The 20,867-nt window shown below is 35.0% G+C and overlaps 1 protein-coding gene and 1 long non-coding RNA gene across 2 annotated transcripts; both read right to left on the bottom strand.

Moving 5' to 3' along the window:
* Positions 1-872: 872 nt before the first annotated feature.
* Positions 873-6,476, bottom strand: LOC110454197. Its single transcript, XR_002463353.1, has 5 exons — positions 5,406-6,476; positions 4,661-4,762; positions 3,871-3,966; positions 2,829-2,891; positions 873-2,448 (listed from the first exon to the last, which is right to left on the bottom strand). It is a non-coding gene; the product is annotated as an uncharacterized LOC110454197 (long non-coding RNA).
* Positions 6,477-13,524: 7,048 nt separating this feature from the next.
* Positions 13,525-20,620, bottom strand: LOC110454162. The gene is made up of 5 exons (XM_021503537.1): positions 20,528-20,620; positions 18,642-18,894; positions 15,309-15,358; positions 14,960-15,047; positions 13,525-14,485 (listed from the first exon to the last, which is right to left on the bottom strand). The coding sequence occupies exons 1-5, from the start codon at positions 20,618-20,620 to the stop codon at positions 14,112-14,114; spliced, it is 858 nt and encodes a 285-aa protein (XP_021359212.1). The 3' UTR covers positions 13,525-14,111.
* Positions 20,621-20,867: the final 247 nt, after the last annotated feature.

The following is a 20,867-nucleotide window of genomic DNA, read 5'->3' as shown; positions in this document are numbered from 1 at the left end:
TGCAGGTGGGAAAGTCACTTATAGCAACATATATACCAGACACCCTGCAGGTGGGAAAGTCACTTATAGCAAAATATATACCAGACACCCTCCAGGTGGGAACGTCACTTATACCAACATATATACCAGACACCCTCCAGGTGGGAAAGTCACTTATAGCAACATATATACCAAACACCCTGCAGGTGGGAAAGTCACTTATACCAACATATATCCCAGACACCCTCCAGGTGGGAAAGTCACTTATAGCAACATATATACCAGACACCCTGCTGGTGGGAAAGTCACGTATAGCAACATATATACCAGACACCCTGCAGGTGGGAAAGTCACCTTTAGCAACATGTATACCAGACACCCTGCAGACTAAATTAGGTTAAAATCCCTAAATCCCTATGGTAAAAGAAGGATATTAAAGGTTTTACCTCTATTTCCCCTATTGGGCCACACCCACCATTTATACAAAATTGAGTCTCCTTGGCCCCAGGATGCTCCAGACTAAATTAGGATAAAATCCTTTAATCCCTACGGTAGAAGAAGGATTTTCGAGGTTTTACCTCTATTTCCCCTATTAGGCCCCGCCCCTCTGTNTACCTCTATTTCCCCTATTGGGCCCCGCCCCTCTGTCCCCAGGGGGCCACACCCACCGTTATACAAAATTGAGTCCCCTTGGCCTAAGGATACTCTAGACCAAATTTAGTCAAAATCTACTTGGCCGTTCAGGACTAGTAGCGTTTTAAAGGAAAAGTTGACGGAAGGACGACGGACGGACGCTGCGGTATGGTATAAGCTCACCATGGTCCGTCGGACCAGGTGAGCTAATAAAAACAAAGCTTACGTCAAATCAAATGAGTAAAAGTTGTAGCATTATATAAGTTGAAGAACACTGTTTATTTTAAAAGGTATGTATAAAAGTATAAGGCAATCTGATAACAAGAAAACAAGTTTTTACGATACCCTTGAGTTTCATTTTTGTTTTTAAATTTAGTTTAGCTGTCTACATTATACATGTACTATGATGCAAGTATTGTTTCCTTCCTCCACCTCCTCATATTTGCTGTGCTAACAGAACTTTGACCCAGTGACCTGCATGACTTCTTGTTGAACTCCGACCAACTTTTACTTCATAATGTCATAACAAACTGATCATCAGAGAAAAGATACAAAATTTGACAATGATCCTTGGACCTAAAGACCTTGAAGTTTGACCTTGCTGTCAATGAAATGGGATAGAAGGCAAGTAGGAAACAGATATACATCTTATGATTTGATAGCGGTAAAACACAATCCAGCTGATAGCTGTTTACATTACACATGTACAATGTACTATGATGTGACTGAATTATATTTGAAGTCACACATTTGAGATGACCTACTGGTTGTGTTTTTCTGCAAAAAATGTCTGCATCTCCTATTACTATTCATATGAATGCTTAAATCAACATAGTTTCTTGCCGTTGGAATCAAATGCACAATCAAGATGTCAACAAATTGAAGAAATTGAGATTTGTTTCATTAATTGACTTCATACCGTGGTTGAAGGACTTCACAAGAACATTCATGCCAAAAATTAGAGTCGTCTAGCATTACCTAATTGAATCATGGACCACTGAAGAAACCTGCACCAAAACATACATGTATCAAAAATTTGAAAAAAAAATGAAATTAATTCCACAAATTGAATCAAACTCATCATTTTAGACCCATAAGAACATTCATGGCAAAATTTTACATATAGACCGCTGGAGAAACACACACCAAAACTTGAACCGAAAATATCAGTCCAAAAAATGTAGAAAAATTGGAAAAAAAGAAATTCTTTTCATTAATTGAATCCATACTGTGATTGAAAGACTCCACAAGAACATTCATACAAAAAAATAGGGTCATATCACATTCTCTAGACGGAACTGTAGACACACACCAAGATGGATAGATGCATAATATGCCTATCAAACTTCGACGGACGTATCACAAAAAGCAAACAAAGCCTGTGTAGCTATACAATTAATTCAAATTAAAACATTGAACCTATAGTTCAAATTGTGAGTGTACTTTCTTTGAATTATATACAAAGTCCAAATTGAAAAATAACAACCCATGCCATTCTGGCTAGGATAAAGGGAGTACTGTTCTCCTCTATTAATATGCAGATATAAATACTAAATGTATTTATGCATAATTATATATATCTGAGAATGTCTAGATTTTCAGTAAACTTTTTGTTATTTCATTTTTCCCCCTGATACTGCTGAAACATGGACCAATCCGTGTACTTTATCTGTTTCCAGTTGATATTCTGCAAATATTTGGATTGTTTCTTTGCTTTCATCACCAACTGCTTCCTCGGTGGCTTCTTGTTTTTAATAACCGTGGGTAAAATCAAATTTTCAATGGCACTGCGTTCTGGCTGCCATTGTATTCTTGTTCTTTTCAAATGTGGGTGTGCTGAAGAAGAAAAACAATTAACTGCCCATTTTTAAATGATGACAGATCAATTCAATGACTTGTTTTACTTTTCAACTATATTTCACCTTTGCTAAAATTACTGAATACAAGATATCACATTTTGAGTCTCAGCTGGACCTTTGTCTAAGAAACTGGCTCATTATATATGAATACCCCATAGAATATATCAAGGTTGACATCTTATCGATATGACAATTTTTGCATACATGTTGCTTAACAGAGAGTAAATACATTTAAGGAAAAGTAAACAGTTGTATTGAGTACATCTAATCTTCAGATTATATATGAGGATGAAATCAACAATATCTTAATTACTTCCAACATGTGCCCTATATTCCTGTAGGAGTAATTTTACTTACATGTACTAGATATCTCCATTTCTGATTCAGAATTGTCTACTTTTCTGGAATCATCACTGAGAACTGAAAAAGAAAACAGCAGCTGATAATTGTTCCTTTAGAATAATCTACAACTGAAGGTTATGAGGGGACCTTAACTGATTGTTGATCTGCAGTGTGTACACTGTACAGCTATTTAACCATTTCAGTATTTACTACCAGCTTATACCAGTAACAAATATCATACTGAACATGTCAGCAAAGTTTCATGAAGTTCCCCTTAGTACCTGACCAAACATGCGGTACCAAACCTAAAAATACAAAATACTAAATGGCTATCAGCAGCCATGTTGAATGTCCAATCAAACTCAACTGTCATGCACTGCAAGCTATGCATCCTTTCCCAGCAGTTTAAAAATCACACAAAACTGACCTAATCCTATTAACCCTTTCACCACTGTAGACCATAATGGACTCGTCCAGATCAATGCATGGTAGACTCTAGTAAAGTTACATAGGGGTGAAAGGGTTAAAACTGAATATTTAAAGACTTTAACTTTAAGTTTCATTAACCTTTTAGAAAAATAAACCTTATGCAAAAAAAAATAAAAAATCTCTGTGTTTACATCAGGCGCAATATCAGGCCTCTGGACCTTGACCTTATGGTTATTGAGAAGAAGTTGAAAATGTAAATTGTTTACGACGGACGACGGAAGACGACGGATAAAAGGCGATCGCAATAGGTCGTCTCAGGTGATCTAATAACTATCTTTGCAAACAGGATCTGGTCATCGATTGAGTCCAAAAATGCATCCCACCAAATGGCACCCCCATACCATGGGAGTGGCAAAATATGAAATTATTGTGATAAATAGTTGCCGAGGGAAATGTGACGAAATGTTCTTATGGACAGATGGACAGAGGTAAACGGGTATAACCCCCACCACCACCAGTTTGGGGCGGGGAATAAAAATGCAATTTTTCAATTTGATGAACTGATGAGGAAGGCTGCATCATTGCATAAGCTCAGTTACACCTTGTGCATCAGTGACTTAAGGCTTACCTTTATATTCCGGGTCCTGATCAGAATCATATTGTTCACTGTCCAGATCACATTTCTTTGTAAATTTGTTTTTGTGGAGAACTTTTTTTGGTCTTTCTAAAATAGAAAACCCCCACATATTACAGCTCTCTACAAAAGGAAATAATGTGGAATTATATGTTTTCACAACTACTTTCCAATCTATCTACAGCATAATATTCAATCTTTGTCCATTTAGTCAGACTTTGTTACATAAAGCCAAAATTTGACAACTTAACCTAATTATTTACTATATATACTTTCAAGACTCAGCTTTACATGACTCTGATGGCTATTCAAGTAAAAAGTTCTAAACAGAACAGAATCAAGATCATCATGTCCTGTAACAATATGGGTACCAAGTATAAGTCACATTTTGTGATAGATCAACGACTGATAAGGAAGAAGGCACAATTGCTAAGCTCATAGTCACTTGACTTGCATACAAGAGTTTATCAAATTTGATGTTTGTTATCACCTCTTCCTGCTTTGATCAAAAGAATGACTGGGCTCACAAAACATAAAAAGATTGGCCTATTTTGTAACAGAATTTGAAGAATCTGACATTTGACTAGGATCTATATATCAAATTCTCAAAATCTACTTCTAATCGGCAATGAGGTGAAAATTTAGAAGACAGCATTTAGTGACTGCACCACCTTTAGTTTCTGAGAAAGTGTGCTGAACACAAATCTTAAATTTTGACATAGCTGAAAATGGAAACAGGGAACAAATGTCTTGCCTATGAAGTCAGATCAAAATTACTTGATACCTTTATTCTCAGCATCTTGATCAGAATCAGACTGCTCTGAGACACTAGCAGCACTTCTCTTCACAACCGGTTTTCTTTTTTTGATTACTTTTGGTCGTCTTTCTAAGATAGAATATCCCAACAAAACATATAGCTGGACATATAAACACAAAAACATTTAAAAATATGTAACTATTTCCAAATACCTGGTAATTCAAACAAGAGGCCAAATGGGCCTGCATTGCTCACCTGGTATTCATCTTAAGACTAGTTACCCTACAAGTGGACTAGTATAAAGCTACACGCAAAATATCAGTATCTATGACTCCAAGTCATTAAAAACTTATTTGACCCCTATGACCTTGAAATTCTAACATAGTCATAAAGCATAAGTCTAACAATACTTCTAGTCAAATATGGCTGATATCCATTAATTAGTATCTGACAAGATGTTGCTTAAATCAATATAGCCAAATTACCCCCTTTTGGCCTGCAGCCCTTTAGTATCGACCCCCTCAAAGGTAACTAAGCCGCTGCTTTTGTACATGTTGAATCCCCACCTTGACGGACACTTCATAGCATAAGCTCACCTTGGTTCTTTAGACCAGACGAACTAAAAACATAATCCATCAACAATCTTATTGCATTTTAGTTCTGTTACTTATAAAACAAATTTGTTGCTTTTGTCTTCTTTGCTTTCACAACATTGCATTGACAAAATACAACAGATCAAACAATACAGAAATTGTATTGAGGTATAATAAACCTTGGCATTCTTTATCCCCATTATGCTCATCATTTTCATTTTCACCGACAGAATTTGCTGCTTGGGCTCATGCAGGATCATTTGCAAGAGTGCAAGTTTGTATGTCAAGGAAAAACATTCATACCATTACACTGACAAAATACAGAACAAATATACAGATACTGCAATATACAAATATATACAGAGTCTACGGAGTGTGGACAATAAGATACTGTCAGCCCTGAGAGGCACATTCCATTGTTGTGACACTATGAGGAAATTATCATTTAAACAAAATTGTATTTATTACTTGCATTGTCATGTCTTCAAAGAAAAAAAGGTTAAGAACTATGCTAATACATTATTTTGCAACAGACAATTATAATACAATGTCATTTAGCCAATTTGCTCTGTGATATAGGTTAGAATCTGACTACTACCATTTCATATCTAATAGACAAAATGTATCAAAATGTGTTACTGTAAACGTGGACATTTACTCAAGGGGGACATTTACACAAAATACACTGAAGTCATTCAACCGCGTAAATTTTCCCCAGGCGTATGGTTTTGTGATATGCAGTTTATTTATTGGACATAAAGTAAGGTAAATCAATTGCGGAAATAGCCCCCATGTGTATAGTTTACATAACAAAATCACGAAATATCCTCATTAACAGTATTTTCCTAGGAAGACTATTATATATATATAGTAAACTTTACTCCCTCCTCAAGGAGACCAGAGGATCCTGAGTTACTGAAATTTACAATTTGGGGATGAAGCTTTTAGAGATCTTTCAACACACAATGAGAATTTGACTGTACAACAACTGAGTCTGGAGATGAAGATCTGTAAAACTTGAAATATTTTCCCCATTTCAGCTATGACCCTCCAGCCCCTGGGGCGAGGCAGAATCTTATTTTCCCAAAACATCTAATTACAATTACATCAGAATTATTCCAATGAAATTTGACTTCTTCCTGTTGAAAATGGATAAAATTTGTATATCCAAAATTGTTATTTCCCTGTTCAAATCTAAAATGGCCACCTGTCAGCCATATTGTTTTCTAGTCATAACTATGAACCAATGGAAACCTACATATGAAATATGAGAAAGATCATTCACTCAACTTAAGTCATATAGGTTGTTTATGATACATGCACCCTGAGTGCCCTTTGACCTTTTGAACTGAAAATCAACAAGGGTAATCTATTATCAATGACAAACCCACATATAACATATCAACACTATCAAGCAAAGTGGTTTTCAATATATTGGGTGGACACCTATTGTGTAGGTTTAAGCTACTGTGTTGCACCCAGTGATCTTTGACCTTTTGACCTGAAAAACACAATAGATGTCATCTACTACCAATCACAAACCCACATATGAAATATAACAATCCAGTAAAAGGTGGTCTACTAACCGACAGACATGTGCAAAGCAATAAACTGCCACTTCTTCAAAAGAGGGCATATAAATACATCCTGTATAATATAATAATATAAACTGAAATCATACTCCTGTTGGCCCAGATGTCAGCATGCAGAAGGTTATTAATGTGAGAGGAAACAGATGACCCAATTCCTTTTCATGTCTGACCAGGGAATCGAATCCTTCACCATGCCACCTGACCACCCTATTATCAACAAGGCACTTGCAGGCTTTGGAGGCCTAAACAGTTTTTGTCTCAGTGTATACAAAATATTGAATTATATCTGATAAAAGATCATTTAATTATACCACAGCATCTACTTGTAATATTATTAATCAACGCAGTCATAGAAATGCAATACTATTACAAGTAGTTCAAACACTTTGAATTCAGCCTTCATTTGGTATCAAGAATATATTTACAGCAGATTATTCCACAGAGACCAGATCAATACAAACGGCACTGCACTAGGTGCACTGGTAAAATGTCTTTCACAAGTAAAATATATAAGTTTCGAAGAGATTATAGAATGGAAACTGATATTGTTTTAAACTTTTTAGCTTGCTGGAGATAACCGTCATAAAAACTTCTGGAAAGAAATAGGATTTTTTTTCCTGTGTCACAGTTGCCATATACTTTTGAAGTGCTGTTGATGTCACAAGATTTGGCTGTTCTAGGTCTGCCTCTCTACAAGCCTTACTTACACAGTCATACCCTCGCAAATGTGTGTCCTCTTTCTTCAATAGATACAGAAAAACATTTAAATGAGAGCTGCATTTGTGTTTTTTAAGAGAATGAAAAAATACTGGTACTATATTTAAAACACATATTTGAAAATTTCTTCTGAAAAACAAATCATATAAGAATAAAACAAACTCTATCTAACAGACAGCAGAGATATTTAGAACACCAACTTAATTGTAAATTTACAATTAACTTCTGTCTTTATTTCAATCTTTATTCAAAACTCAAACTACTAATATATATATATTGACCATATAAAAAAACAAGTGCTATTGTAACAGGGCCCATTACACAAGTCTCCCAAATGACCCATGCTCTCGTAATCAATGTTTTTCGTGTCATGCCTTATCTTAAGACCAAATTTGTTTGGAATCTGACAACATTTAGATTTCGACCAATCAGAAGCCTTCCATTAGTGGCCATATTGTTTTATCAGGAAATGGACCCCACCCATGTTTTCCTTAGGTCAGACAATCCCCATATACCAATTTTCATTGAAATCAGATTATATTTAAATTTTGAATTATGAGTAATTAACCTCCCTTTGCGGCCATTTCAGAAAAAAAGAAAACTGCTTGTACACCGCCTTGCATACATGGACACTCATGTAAAGTTTTGTTAAATTCCTTCAAATAGTTTTTTGAGAACCATGTCCGAAACCTCGCTGGCAGAAGAAAGAGGAAGAAATAAGAAACAGAGCAAAAACAATAAGTCCCCCCCCACTTTGTTTGGGGGACAAAACAAGCAGCAAACCTTTATTTAGAATTTACATTTGTTCTCCTCATATCATCATTATTTTCCTATTTCTTTTTCCCAACTACTACATTAAAGAAAACATGCTGAAAAATATGTGTCAGGTTCAAAATAATTAATACAGATCGATAGATCAATACACAGGTATTACAAATTTCTGCATTAATGAAGCATTTCTTGACTCCTATTTTCTGTGATGGAACTGAACAAGGGGAGCCAAACCAAAACATATACATGTACTTACTTTTTCAAATACATAAGGATTGTTGGGCGATCTGTGATACTTTATCAGTGTTTCTAGACCTTTGACCATATTTGGTGTTAGAAGTATTGGTACTTTCCTGTTCTGTTTCCCAACAACTTCAACCAGCTGCATTCTGCAAATATTAAATATATATGTATAAAATGTTAGCCACAGTGATCATTTTTAATGTAAGGCCAAGGTTTGTTTATTACCCCTAATATGTCAAACTGGAACGGGTAACCAAATACCCTGTCCCAAAATGTATGTCGATATAGTTATTGATTTTTCAGTCAGAAATGTCACTCCTGATTGTTGTTAGACAGCTGACCCGGAAAGCACTCCTGATTAGCATACTTTGAGTATACATACAAATGTAGTATAAGATGGATTGCATCTATCCAATTAATTTTGCAAACATAATTAATATTTCCAACTGGCAGTTTGTTGAACAATGTAACTCTTCATTCACCAGCAACTATCACTGTGTTCCAAACGGAAGTGATTCGCAGAAATATGTGCGCATAGCATTGACAACAAGTTGGTGTAAAGTGAAACTGTATGCAATCTTCCATTTGGAAAGTTAGCAATATATATGTAGCCAGTTCATAAAGGTTTTGAGAATTTGCAATGTTTTATAACCATATGTATGATGTATAAGTATTGAGTTATTTTTGTTTATGCAATTAGTGAATTAAAAAAGGGCTTTTGATAGCTCTATATATTTCTGGTACCAAAAAAATTAGTTACCCAGGTTCGGTTTGGATAAGAACGCAAGATTACCCGACCGGTATTATTTCTAAGAGTAATTGCAGCCCTACAAACTATAGGCTATGATGAGTTACAACACTTGACCAAGTTGAAAAAAATAAATGACAGGGCTGAGGTGTTACTGGCCCTTTTGTGAGAAAACCTGTGTATATCAAACTGGTTATATAAACATCTAAAGTTTACCTAAAAATGTTGTATGTAACATCTACAAAATGTTCTGAAGTTTTATTTAACGTTACCGTGCTGCAATCTCTTGGAAAAAAACTAAGGATAAAATTTCAGTCAAAAATTTGCATAAATATGTATATTGGATCGAACATAATTCAAATTTCAATGACAAATAGTTTTGTCACGCACAAGTATACTGAAACTTTTTTGCATGGGATATGATAATTACTTGTGTCCTACAGATGTACCTACATGTACATAGGCATGATAGATAAGTATATCATATGTCTACTGTACTTTACACAGCAGCATATAGCAAAGATAATGTAACATCACTTACTTTGTCATGAGTTCTTTTTCAAAAGCAGAAAATGTGTTGACAATCTCTGCATTGCCTTCAATATCAGATGAACCAATACGGTTTTCGAAAGATTTCACCATCATTTTTGCTGGTTCTCTTGTTAAAAGAGATTATTTTAGCAAGAAGAATCTCTGCTAGTTTCCGCACTGTTCCTCTTTCTGTTTCCTTTCCACCTTCTAGCTTTTTCAGGAGAATTAATATCTGATCATCCAAGTGCTTCTGGAAAATTCAAAATTTTCTTATTATGCAATGCACGTGTAACAACAAATCGTTTTATAACCAGAGATCTGCACGTGTAACAACAAATCGTTTTATAACCAGAGATCTGCACGTGTAACAACAAATCGTTTTATAACCAGAGATCTGCACGTGTAACAACAAATCCTTTTATAACCAGAGACCCAGAAGAGGCCTGTACTGCTCACATGTTCTTATGCAATGATGGGAAAATATCCCAACTTCATGTCAATGATTCTCTAGAAATTTCTATATGGAGTTTTAACATATATATATCTCTGTGGCACTGAAAGAAATTTAAGGTCATTAATATGACGAAATTTCATATCACCACTTTCCATGCACCTGTTGACCAAATTAATATTAAGTCATTGGATATTCCAGAATCTGACAAGAAGAAATTCAACATTTTGTGACACAATTGAACAACATAACCTTAGGGGTATGTCAATGTCATTTACCATATATGAGGAATCTAAAGTTTAAAGCACTCTAATCTCGGGTACCTACTGGTTAAGTATTAGTACACTAGTCCTAAATCTTTTAAGAAAAAGGTGTTAAAAAGTAACACGAGATCCTAGAGGAATCTTGGCATCCACCATTGAGACTGATCTTTTCCCTTCTTTCTCCTCCTCTTTATCATTTTATAACATCAGAAACCTGGATATTAAGTCTATAAAAGATCTAAGAACTATCTCAGATACATGTACATCAATAACACACTTCTGCTGTAAAAATCCATTTGGGCAATTAAGTACAACAAAGGACAAGGTAAATCTTCAGATAAAATTTGAAAAGATTGATATCTTGTCAAAATTCAAGATGGTCACTTGTCAGCCAATTTAATTCTGACTGGTTCCAAAATGGAAAATGCACAATTTAAGACCAAGGGTAACCTACACATGAAATTTGTGAAAGATCCCTTCTGTACTTTCTAAGAAATATTGGTAACAAACTTCAATTTTCAACATTCAAGATGGACACCTGTCAGCCATGTTGCTTTCCTATCAGTCCCAAAATGGAACATGCACAACTGAAGACCAAAGGAAACCTATACATGTAGTTTGAGAAAGATCACATCAGCACTTTCTGAGAAATAGCGGTAACAAACTTCAACTGTCGAAATCCAAGATGACCGCATGTCGGCCATTTTGTTAATCTGATCAGTCGCAAAACTAAGTGTGCACAACAAGGTACCAAGAGAAACTTAGACATAAAATTTGAAAGATTCCTCAAGTACTTTCAGAGAAAAAGCGGTAACAAAAATTGTTTACAGACAGACAGACGACAGACAACAGACATACAATGGACCACGTGCATGGACGAAGGATGATTTGATTAGCTGATGATGGTGGGCTAAAAAGTTGATTGAAAAGGGATCTATCACCATACAAGCTAGCTTAAAAGGACTGAAATATTTTAGAAGAAGTTATAATTCTCCACTTTCTCCACTGAGTCCAGCTGTAATTTTTCAGAATATATCACTGAAGAAAACTAAAGCTTATATATTCAATTAAAGGAATTAAATGATGTGCTTCAGTTTATTTCTTTCCTAATTTATGCTCTTTTAATGTACTCTATATGACTTTATCGCTGTGCCACTGGCACAGCTGCACATGATTATGTTTTTTAATGGAAATCCTCCGTGACAGCAATATATATACCCCCAAAATTCTATCAGGGGGATAAAAATCAGGGATGTCTTTAGATTGTGTTGTTACATTAGTTGTATCTGATATGGATTCTTACATTACATCACATCCTGATATAATATATATAACAGACCAAACAAATTGACAAAGCACACGGCATACTTATTACAGGTATCTTAACAGCTTAATGACCAGTCAATACATACCTTCAGTTTTATAAGATCTCTTGTTAATGGCAAAGTATCCTTCTTGTTGTATTTGGCTTCAGATGAACTTTGCCTCGCAATACTGGAAATTTCATCTGTCCATTCAGCATCAAAGAGAGTTATGAAGTCTTCACTTTCTTTCCTTTTAGTTTCATCAACAGACCTGATGCTTTGTGCACGCTTTAATGCAGCAACCTAAATACAGTAATACAATTGTTCACATACTGCAAAATTCACAAAATTACAAATAAATATTTTTTTGATAAATTCAAACAATTGTAACTACTGATTTAGAAAACAAAATGCTTACAAATGCCAGAACGAAAGTAAACATCATGAAGAAACTTAAGAAATAATTTTACAACACAATAACAATATCAATAAAAGGTTTTTAAGCAAATCTGAGAAAACTCCTTTACGACATTAAGAAACATTAAGGGTGAAACGATAAACTTTAGTAACGATANCGGTCCCACAACTGTATCATAATAAAAGGCCTATGATACGATAGGTATTACTATATGTTTTAATATATATATTATTAGTCAGTCAGCGAGTATCAAACACTGCCTACACAATTTTGGCTGGTTGTGTGCAGGACAAGAAAAATATTTTGAAATCTACTGGCCCGAAGCACCGAAATGAAAATGTATTGGTCAAAGATTTATTTGATTTTTTGTTAATTTATTCAATTTTGAATAAAAAATCAAATGCATTAATAATTTTGTGCATATTTATTCAATTGTGTCAGGAGTGAATTACGAACAAGAACATTTAAAATGTCATGGATGGAAGAATTATTGCATGCTCTATCACTTATGTAATTTTCCCTAAAATCTGCCTTTTTCCATCTAAAAGTTTGCATGATTTGAAAAGTAAAGCTTCTATAGTGTAAAAATATAAACAGACCTACCGTCCGTGTCATGTTTTGTTACGGTACATCTGACCCAAACACCGTATCATGACTGGCAAGACATGTTTTTCTGTAATTTAACCATAGAAAAGAGTTGCAGTAGTGTCGACATTACAAAGATGCTCTCGGCAAACCGAACAAAACATCACATGGCTACTTTTTCTCTCTGTCTAAATGAAACCACAGACTTTTTTTCTGTTATAGACATTTGAAGTGTTCCGATTCGTTTCGCACTTTTAGCAAAAGTTGATCCTGTTTCGTTATTTGACTTTTGCTCACACTTCTAGTTCATTTGTCCTCATTTTCCTCATTTGTCTCGACTTTTATTGTCAAATTTTAAATCAGAAAACTTGCCCATGTCTACTACGACAAGTGGTTGCTAATTATAAGCGCTCACACGATCTTTGTCAAGGTCTCGCAAGTGCTTGGAAAGCACACACTATTTTCAGGAAATAATCAAAGCATGAAACTGATAGGAACACTTGTACAAATCTATTTTTATTGTTAGGGATTTTTTTTTTGGTGACGTTTTTATAGAATGCAGTTATATTTTGTAAATTACTATGGTTTTAAAACTTGGAAACGGTGACATCAGCACTTACACCAGTTATCTTTTGAAAACTATTGATTTTTTTAAATATAAAATCAAATTCATACCTTCTTCAGTAGCTCCCCAAGCTTCGACGTAAGTGCTGGCTTCAGGAGTTTTTGTGTTCCGTTGAGAGTTTTTGATCCTGCTACTCCACATATGTTACGTGTTGCTGTGATACACTCATCTAATGCTGATGGTTTAATGAAATCTACCAGAGTCAGTGACTGGTTTGGTCCATGTTTTTTCAATTCCATCAAAAGCCTGGCTAGATTTCTCAACCTTCCCCGAATATCTGCACCTCTTTCTTTTCCAAGTCTATGGAATAAAACTTTGCCCAGTTTTTGAATCAGAGGATCAGTCTTAACACACTTGGATACGTCATCATGAAGCATTGGGAAAATGATGAACTCATAAAAGTCTTTGTTGGTTTCTGTCTCCTGCCTTGCTTCCAGTAATAAAAGCATTCCTTCTTTAACACTCTTTCTCTCACCAGCTGCATTATTCTGGTCTAAATCTTTCAAGGGGTTTGTTGAAAATGGACAAGATTTTACATGTCTCCAAATTAAAGCTCTTTCTTTATGAAAAACACTAAACAATATCTGCAGGGAACATAGTCCTCAACATCATGTGTTTCATTCTTCAAAGGTCAAGGTCAAAGGACAAGTAAAACACCTTTCTTCTTTTGGATAACTTCAATATTGTGCTTGAAGTCACCCATGTTTCTGACCTTATCCAAAATTCTTCGGCGAGATTTCTCTATTAGCTTCTGATTCTCAGATTTCAACCCCTGATTTCCTTTCTTCCGATTTGCTGGCAACTCTGGCAAGCTTGCTATTTCCATTTCCTCACAATGCTGTGTCTGAAGATGTCTGGATATCTTTTTTTCTTGTTCCCCGCAATAAAAGCAGGCATGAATTTTACCATAATCAATTTTTGTTCGGACCAGTTTGTCAATTGACTGAACCATAATGTCTGATGATGGAGTATCTCTGATTGTACATTTGCCACTTGTATTATCACCATGCCCTAAAACATAACAGATACATTTTAATACACAATTTTACTGTATATCCCTGTAGAATACCATTAACAGTATTCATATATTAATCACATGAATAAATTCAGCATACCTAAATATATATATAGGCTGTCATAAATGTGAAAGTGCTTTTATTTAGCCAGAACAAAATTTTGTGGACATGTGAGTTTGCAGGGCCTTATATCAGATTACACTTATTACCAATAGGTATCATACAGGTACTTCATAAATATAATATTTAAAGGTTTTTAAACTCTAAAACATCAAATATTGTGAAAATATTATACCAATGCAATGAAAACACTTCAGAAGTGACACTTTCATAAAGGTAACATTGAATAAAATATTAGAGCTACATGTAGAACATTAAACATCTCTTTCAAGCCATCAATTGATGAATGTAAGAAACAAGGTATACAGAGTACATTTGTGCGACTACACTAGCTGTGCTATGACTTTACCTTCACTGTTACTGTCAGTTTGTTCATCTGTAGACCATGCTATCCTATCTGGCTCATCTGAGCTGGCCACTACTCGATTACAAAGCACCTGCAATTTATAGAAAGTCAGAAATATTCTCCGGGAGTAAAGAAATATTATGTGGTGTCTCTTCACCAGGAGTTTTTTTAGAAAGAGTTTACAATGGTCTATAGTTAAGGCAGAACTGTTTCAAATGTATGACTATCATAATATTTAGGTTGAAATAAGTGTTGAATTATTTATCACAAATCCAGATTTTTTTCCTGAAGATTACATAATGTCAGGTTCTGCAAATAAAAAAATCCACTCATCATGAGTCCATCAACTTACCGGAAAAATATCACTTAGGTTATCATCGTCGAAATCCGAGTCATCTGAGGCTAAAAAAGATAACAAACGGAAATACAATGTATTCATTTTTTGTGACTTTTCGACAGTATTTCCTTACTCGGATTGGGACTACAAGGGACTTCATAGTTCAAATATCACTAACCTGATCAAAGTACTGAAAGTTATCTCATGAAACAATTATTTGATCTTTAAAACATATTTGACTGAAGTAGAATACAACTTAATATAACTCCAACAAGAGGCTTCACAGAGTCTTCAAATGTTTGCCTTCAATTATCTAGAACCTCTACAACTAGCTGAAAGACTACTTAGGTGTAACAATTTTTAGCACATGCATTAAGACTAGTTTGGTATATGTGTTAGTGTTCCCTTCTTATTACAGAAATGAATTTGAATCTGGGTCACTTTTTTAAGCGAAATTTGCTGCATGTAATTAAACTTCATTTTTTTTGTGAAATTTGATCCCCCCTTACCACAATAATATTAATGCTGAGTTTAATCTATAGAGAATAATACATGCCTTTTTCCATATCACACCCAGTATCACCCCGAGACTGCAATATCAGCCCAAGGGCCGAAGGCCCGCGGGCTGATATTGGTCGAGGGTTGATACTAGGTGTGATATGGAAAAAGGCGTTTTTTATTCTGTTTATTACATACTTACTAATAAAAACTACTACCTTATGATTTATTTTCATTTTTGAAATATTGAAAAACGAATTTTTTTCCAAATGGGGTGTGATATGGGTTTTGCGGGCTGATATGGGTTTTGGGGTGTGATACGGCGGGGCTGATACGGGTTTTGGGGTGTGATACGGCGAGGGCTGATATGGGTTAGAGCAATTGTGTCGTATCGCATATACAAAAAAAACGTATTTATTAGTAAGTATGTAATAAAGGTAAATAATGCATAAAATATAGGTTGCAATGACCATCATTAGTGCTGCAGTGTAGAATCCCTCATGATGAATGTTGATATAAATTTTCATGACTGGGTGGTAATGCTCAGTTACAGAGAAATGGAGTTAAATCCTAATTCTATCCAGACAGAAATATGGATAGGATACGGACAGGGTAAACTCTTACCTAATTTAATTTAAGGCATAAAAAATCATTGCTTTACCTGGAACTTGATCTGTTAAATCAAATTGGTCATTCCGAATCAGCAAAGTCAAATCACTCTCAATTTGGATATTGGACATAGTTGGTGGATCATCCTGGATATTGTCACTTTGGATATTTGACATAGTTGATGGATCATCCTGGAGACTGTCGCTTTGGATATTGGACATAGTTGATGCATCATCCTGGAGACTGTCGCTTTGGATATTTGACATAGTTGTTCGATCATCCTGGAGACTGTCGCTTTGGATATTTGACATAGTTGTTCGATCATCCTGGAGACTGTCGCTTTGGATATTTGACATAGTTGATGGATCATCCTGGATATTGTCACTTTGGATATTTGTCATAGTTGATGGATCATCCTGGAGATTGACACTTTGGATATTGGACATAGTTGACAGATCAACCTGGATACTGTCACTTTGGATACAAGACATAGTTGGTGGATCATCCTGGAGATTGTCACTTTGGATATTGGACATAGTTGATGGATCATCCTGGAGACTGTCACTTTGGATATTTGACATAGTTGACGGATCATCCTGGAGACTGTCACTTGGGATATTTGACATAGTTGACGGATCATCCTGGAGACTGTCACTTTGGATATTTGACATAGTTGACGGATCATCCTGGAGACTGCCACTTTGGATATTTGACATAGTTGACGGATCATCCTGGAGACTGTCACTTGGGATATTTGACATAGTTGACGGATCATCCTGGAGACTGTCACTTGGGATATTTGACATAGTTGACGGATCATCCTGGAGACTGTCGCTTTGGATATTTGACATAGTTGACGGATCATCCTGGAGACTGTCACTTGGGATATTTGACATAGTTGACGGATCATCCTGGAGACTGCCACTTTGGATATTTGACATAGTTGACGGATCATCCTGGAGACTGTCGCTTTGGATATTTGACATAGTTGACGGATCATCCTGGAGACTGTCACTTCGGATTGTGGGCATAGTAGTTTCTTCCATTGGCTGTTGTAATTAATGCATTTAATATTGCATTTATTGACAATGATAATTTTGTATCTTAAATCACAATTTTTCTTCAAAATTTAAGATAAAATCTATACTGAATACTGTAAAGATGTTCATATTTCGTAATTGAGTATGGCTGTCATAGCCAGCTTGCCAGTGCTCATGATTGGTTTATTTTAATCATGTACACAACTTCATGCCATAATGAACATGTATGCATGTTATTTTAAATCATATTTCTATCAAATATTTTGAAGAAAAAAAAAGAACCCAACAATTTGCATTGGACTGAAAGAACAGTTTTTGTTTTGGTTATCTGTAAAACTTTATATTTCAATTTCTACTCAAGTTGGACTAAATGAAACTACCAAATGTTGTCTGATTCATTTACCGATGAAATTGACCAGATTAACACTGCCTGTGCCTATGACTACATGTTTTCATTAAAAAGCATAAATATGACGTTTCTTGACTGATTTTCTAGCCTGTTTATGTAGATTTTTGACGTTTTATTTTTCATATTGCTGTATTGAAATATTTACTTACACCACATTGTTCTATAGTTGTCCTTCAATAAGGGACTAAATTTTTATACATTACGCTACGGAGACTTGCACATGCCCCGGTATCAGCAACAAGACTTAATACACTTTCACAAGTTCAAATCATTGAAGAAACACATATTAACTGAAATATCAGGATTGAACCTTGCTTTGGTTGATTTCATGGGGCGATGAATTGAGTTGGTCTTGACAAACTCAACATGTACTGTTTCGATTCAAAGTTCATTAAATTTGTCTCAATACCAACTCAATTCATCACCCCATGAAATCTACCAATGTAAGGTTCAATCCTTAAATGAACATGTGTATCAAGTAGCACTCCATTCATCAACAATATTCGCGCTGCACATGAATTTGCACACCAACGGTAACGCGAAAAGCGCTATAATAATATATTATAATATTACTGCAAAAACTGCTAAAACAAGTATGTTTACACTAATATGAACACCTATCACTCACACAAAGTAGTAGGATCAATTTAATTTGGCCTCCACCATAGCAGCTGTCCTGGATTATCTAACAGTTCTGATATTCATTAAGGACTAATTTCATGTCATGTTGAAGAACCCAATACTATCATACCTACCATTAAGGGAAGCGAAGTTAACAGTTTCTATACTTACTTTCCTCAACCAATAAATAATTACAACCATCTCCTGGGCCATAGCTATATGTTAATTCTTCCCCAACATCAATGTCCTTCTTGGCAAAAAATACTGGATAACTAGTCCCATCAACCTCTACAAGTTTTGGAACTAGATTAGGTGTCAGGTGGTTGTCATTTATCAGTCTTTCAAATGATCCGTCTTCTTTAGATGAATCAATCCTATGTAAAACCAATATTCCTTTTAACTTTTCTTGGAAATGTAATGCCCACTACGTTTGCTGGTCTCTCATTTGTACAAACAACTTAAATTCAAAACCATGCCATTAATGAAAAATGTCTCATTGTGAAGAACATATATTTTGATGTAACTTAAAGAGTTTTAAATTTCAGGAAAATTCTACTCTTTTCAGTTAAGAAAGAAGTATTCTTATACAGAATCTAAGCATTCCACTTCAAGAATTTCAAACAGTTATAAAATTATTTCACATCATTTTTATACTAAAACATATGATGGCATGAAGTAGCTCTTTTAGTGTTGAATAAAAAACATTTACTTGGAACAAGATTGCACTTAATTTCTTCACATACCATATATGTTTTCTTCCTTTTCTTATTTCAAATGTGTAGGTGTCATCCTCTGGCTCCTGTTCTATATAGCCACCAGAGTAATACACTACATATTCTCCCTTTTTAATAGGTTGTTAAGCAAAGATCCCACAACCTGAATTTTTTATCATTAAATCTTGCAGTTACTCAATTTCACAAATGAAATCTGAAGCAACACTTAATACATTTTACCACAATCTTATATGCAAAGCAAAATGATATACTTTGCATACAACAAGCATTTTTAAGCTGTAATTACAATCAAACCTGCCCTAGTGGCTACCTGTAATAAATGGTCACCTGCCATTAGTGATCGCTTTGAATTCTTCCCAACGAAAACACTATATAATATAAGTACCCTTGAATAAGCAGTCACCTGTCTAACGCGGCCAACGGTCACTAGAATTCACACCTGCCACAGCATATCACTTAGTCTTAATGGCCACGAGACATTGCACCAGCAAATGTTACAGATAAATTAGTACGGTGGCGATGTGCGATGACTGTGAAAACATTGACTCTATTAGAAACAATCTCATGAACCTTTTAGCTAGCACTGCCCCCGGGGCATTAGATAGCCAAACATCAATTTGATTAACTGCGTAGCAATGATTTAGGTCTAACAATATGAGATAAACTTGGAGATTTGTTCACAATAACTTTGATCCGGAAGTGAGTTCAGAATAAAACGTAACATCTCTTTCAAGAACTCGACAGACTTCAAAACAAAAGTTATGTTCGTTGAGGGAGACGTTATTCTATAGTTATCATTAGATTGGACATAATAATGTACAAAACATTTTAGAACTATTTGTTTTAACACAGGGACTTTTAAAGAATCCTTTGTCACTTAGTTCAGGAAGACCAGTAGCAATAGGCATTATTTTCTTTGTTTGTGTTTATTACTACACGGTGTTAAGGTCAATGTTGTTATGCAAAAATGAATGGGATTTTCAGAAATGCTTTCAGGCATACCAAACTTGTTGTAACAATTACGTGATACTTACTATTTCTTTACAACATACTTGATGCAAAGTCATCATGATATCACAGTTGCAAGTGGATTCTAGTTTTAAAAATTACATACAGTCTAAGACTAATAACCAGTAGTGCAGTTAGTAGAATTGTCACTTTCTGCATAATAGACTCAACTGCATATGATCATAGTAAAATGTGTGAAATTGTATAAAAAATAACCCTGAAATCATTTACCACACAAAAGTCTCTGCATCTTACAAAATCATTGTACACAAAAAAAACAATTGCACTGAAAACATAGACAGAACTTTCATGCACATCCAAGTTGAAGTCACTACAGAAAGCTGCTGCCTGGCTGTACTCATTGTCATTAAAGAAGAGGGCCAATCCAATTGGAAATTCATTGTCCATTATTGTGCACATTATAATGGCAAAATCAAGAATTATCCTCATTTCTATGGCCAATAACTATGAAAACAATTATCCTGAACAAATCCTAAAACAAGAGATCCCAGAGGGATCTTGGCGCCCACCTTTGTACCATCTTCATTAGTTCTTTGTTAGTTCCATCTTTTCTCTTCTTTCCTCTAATCTGTTTGATCGAGTCATGTTAACAGTAAATGCACCTTGAGGTAACTTTTGATCTAAACTTAATACT

This window comes from Mizuhopecten yessoensis, unplaced genomic scaffold, assembly GCF_002113885.1.
Source record: "Mizuhopecten yessoensis strain PY_sf001 unplaced genomic scaffold, ASM211388v2 scaffold7713, whole genome shotgun sequence".
Taxonomy (NCBI): domain Eukaryota; kingdom Metazoa; phylum Mollusca; class Bivalvia; order Pectinida; family Pectinidae; genus Mizuhopecten; species Mizuhopecten yessoensis.
This window is presented reverse-complemented; position numbering and strand designations above follow the sequence as displayed.

Excerpts from the sequence above, each read along its gene's own strand:
- LOC110454162 (XM_021503537.1), bottom strand. The coding sequence starts at position 20,620 with ATGGACAATGAATTTCCAATTGGATTGGCCCTCTTCTTTAATGACAAT. Across the intron at positions 18,895-20,527 it reads GTAGTGACTTCAACTTGGAT|TGGGCATTACATTTCCAAGA; the intron begins GTGCATGAAAGT and ends CAGCAAACGTAG. Across the intron at positions 14,486-14,959 it reads AACTGACAGTAACAGTGAAG|GGCATGGTGATAATACAAGT; the intron begins GTAAAGTCATAG and ends GTTATGTTTTAG.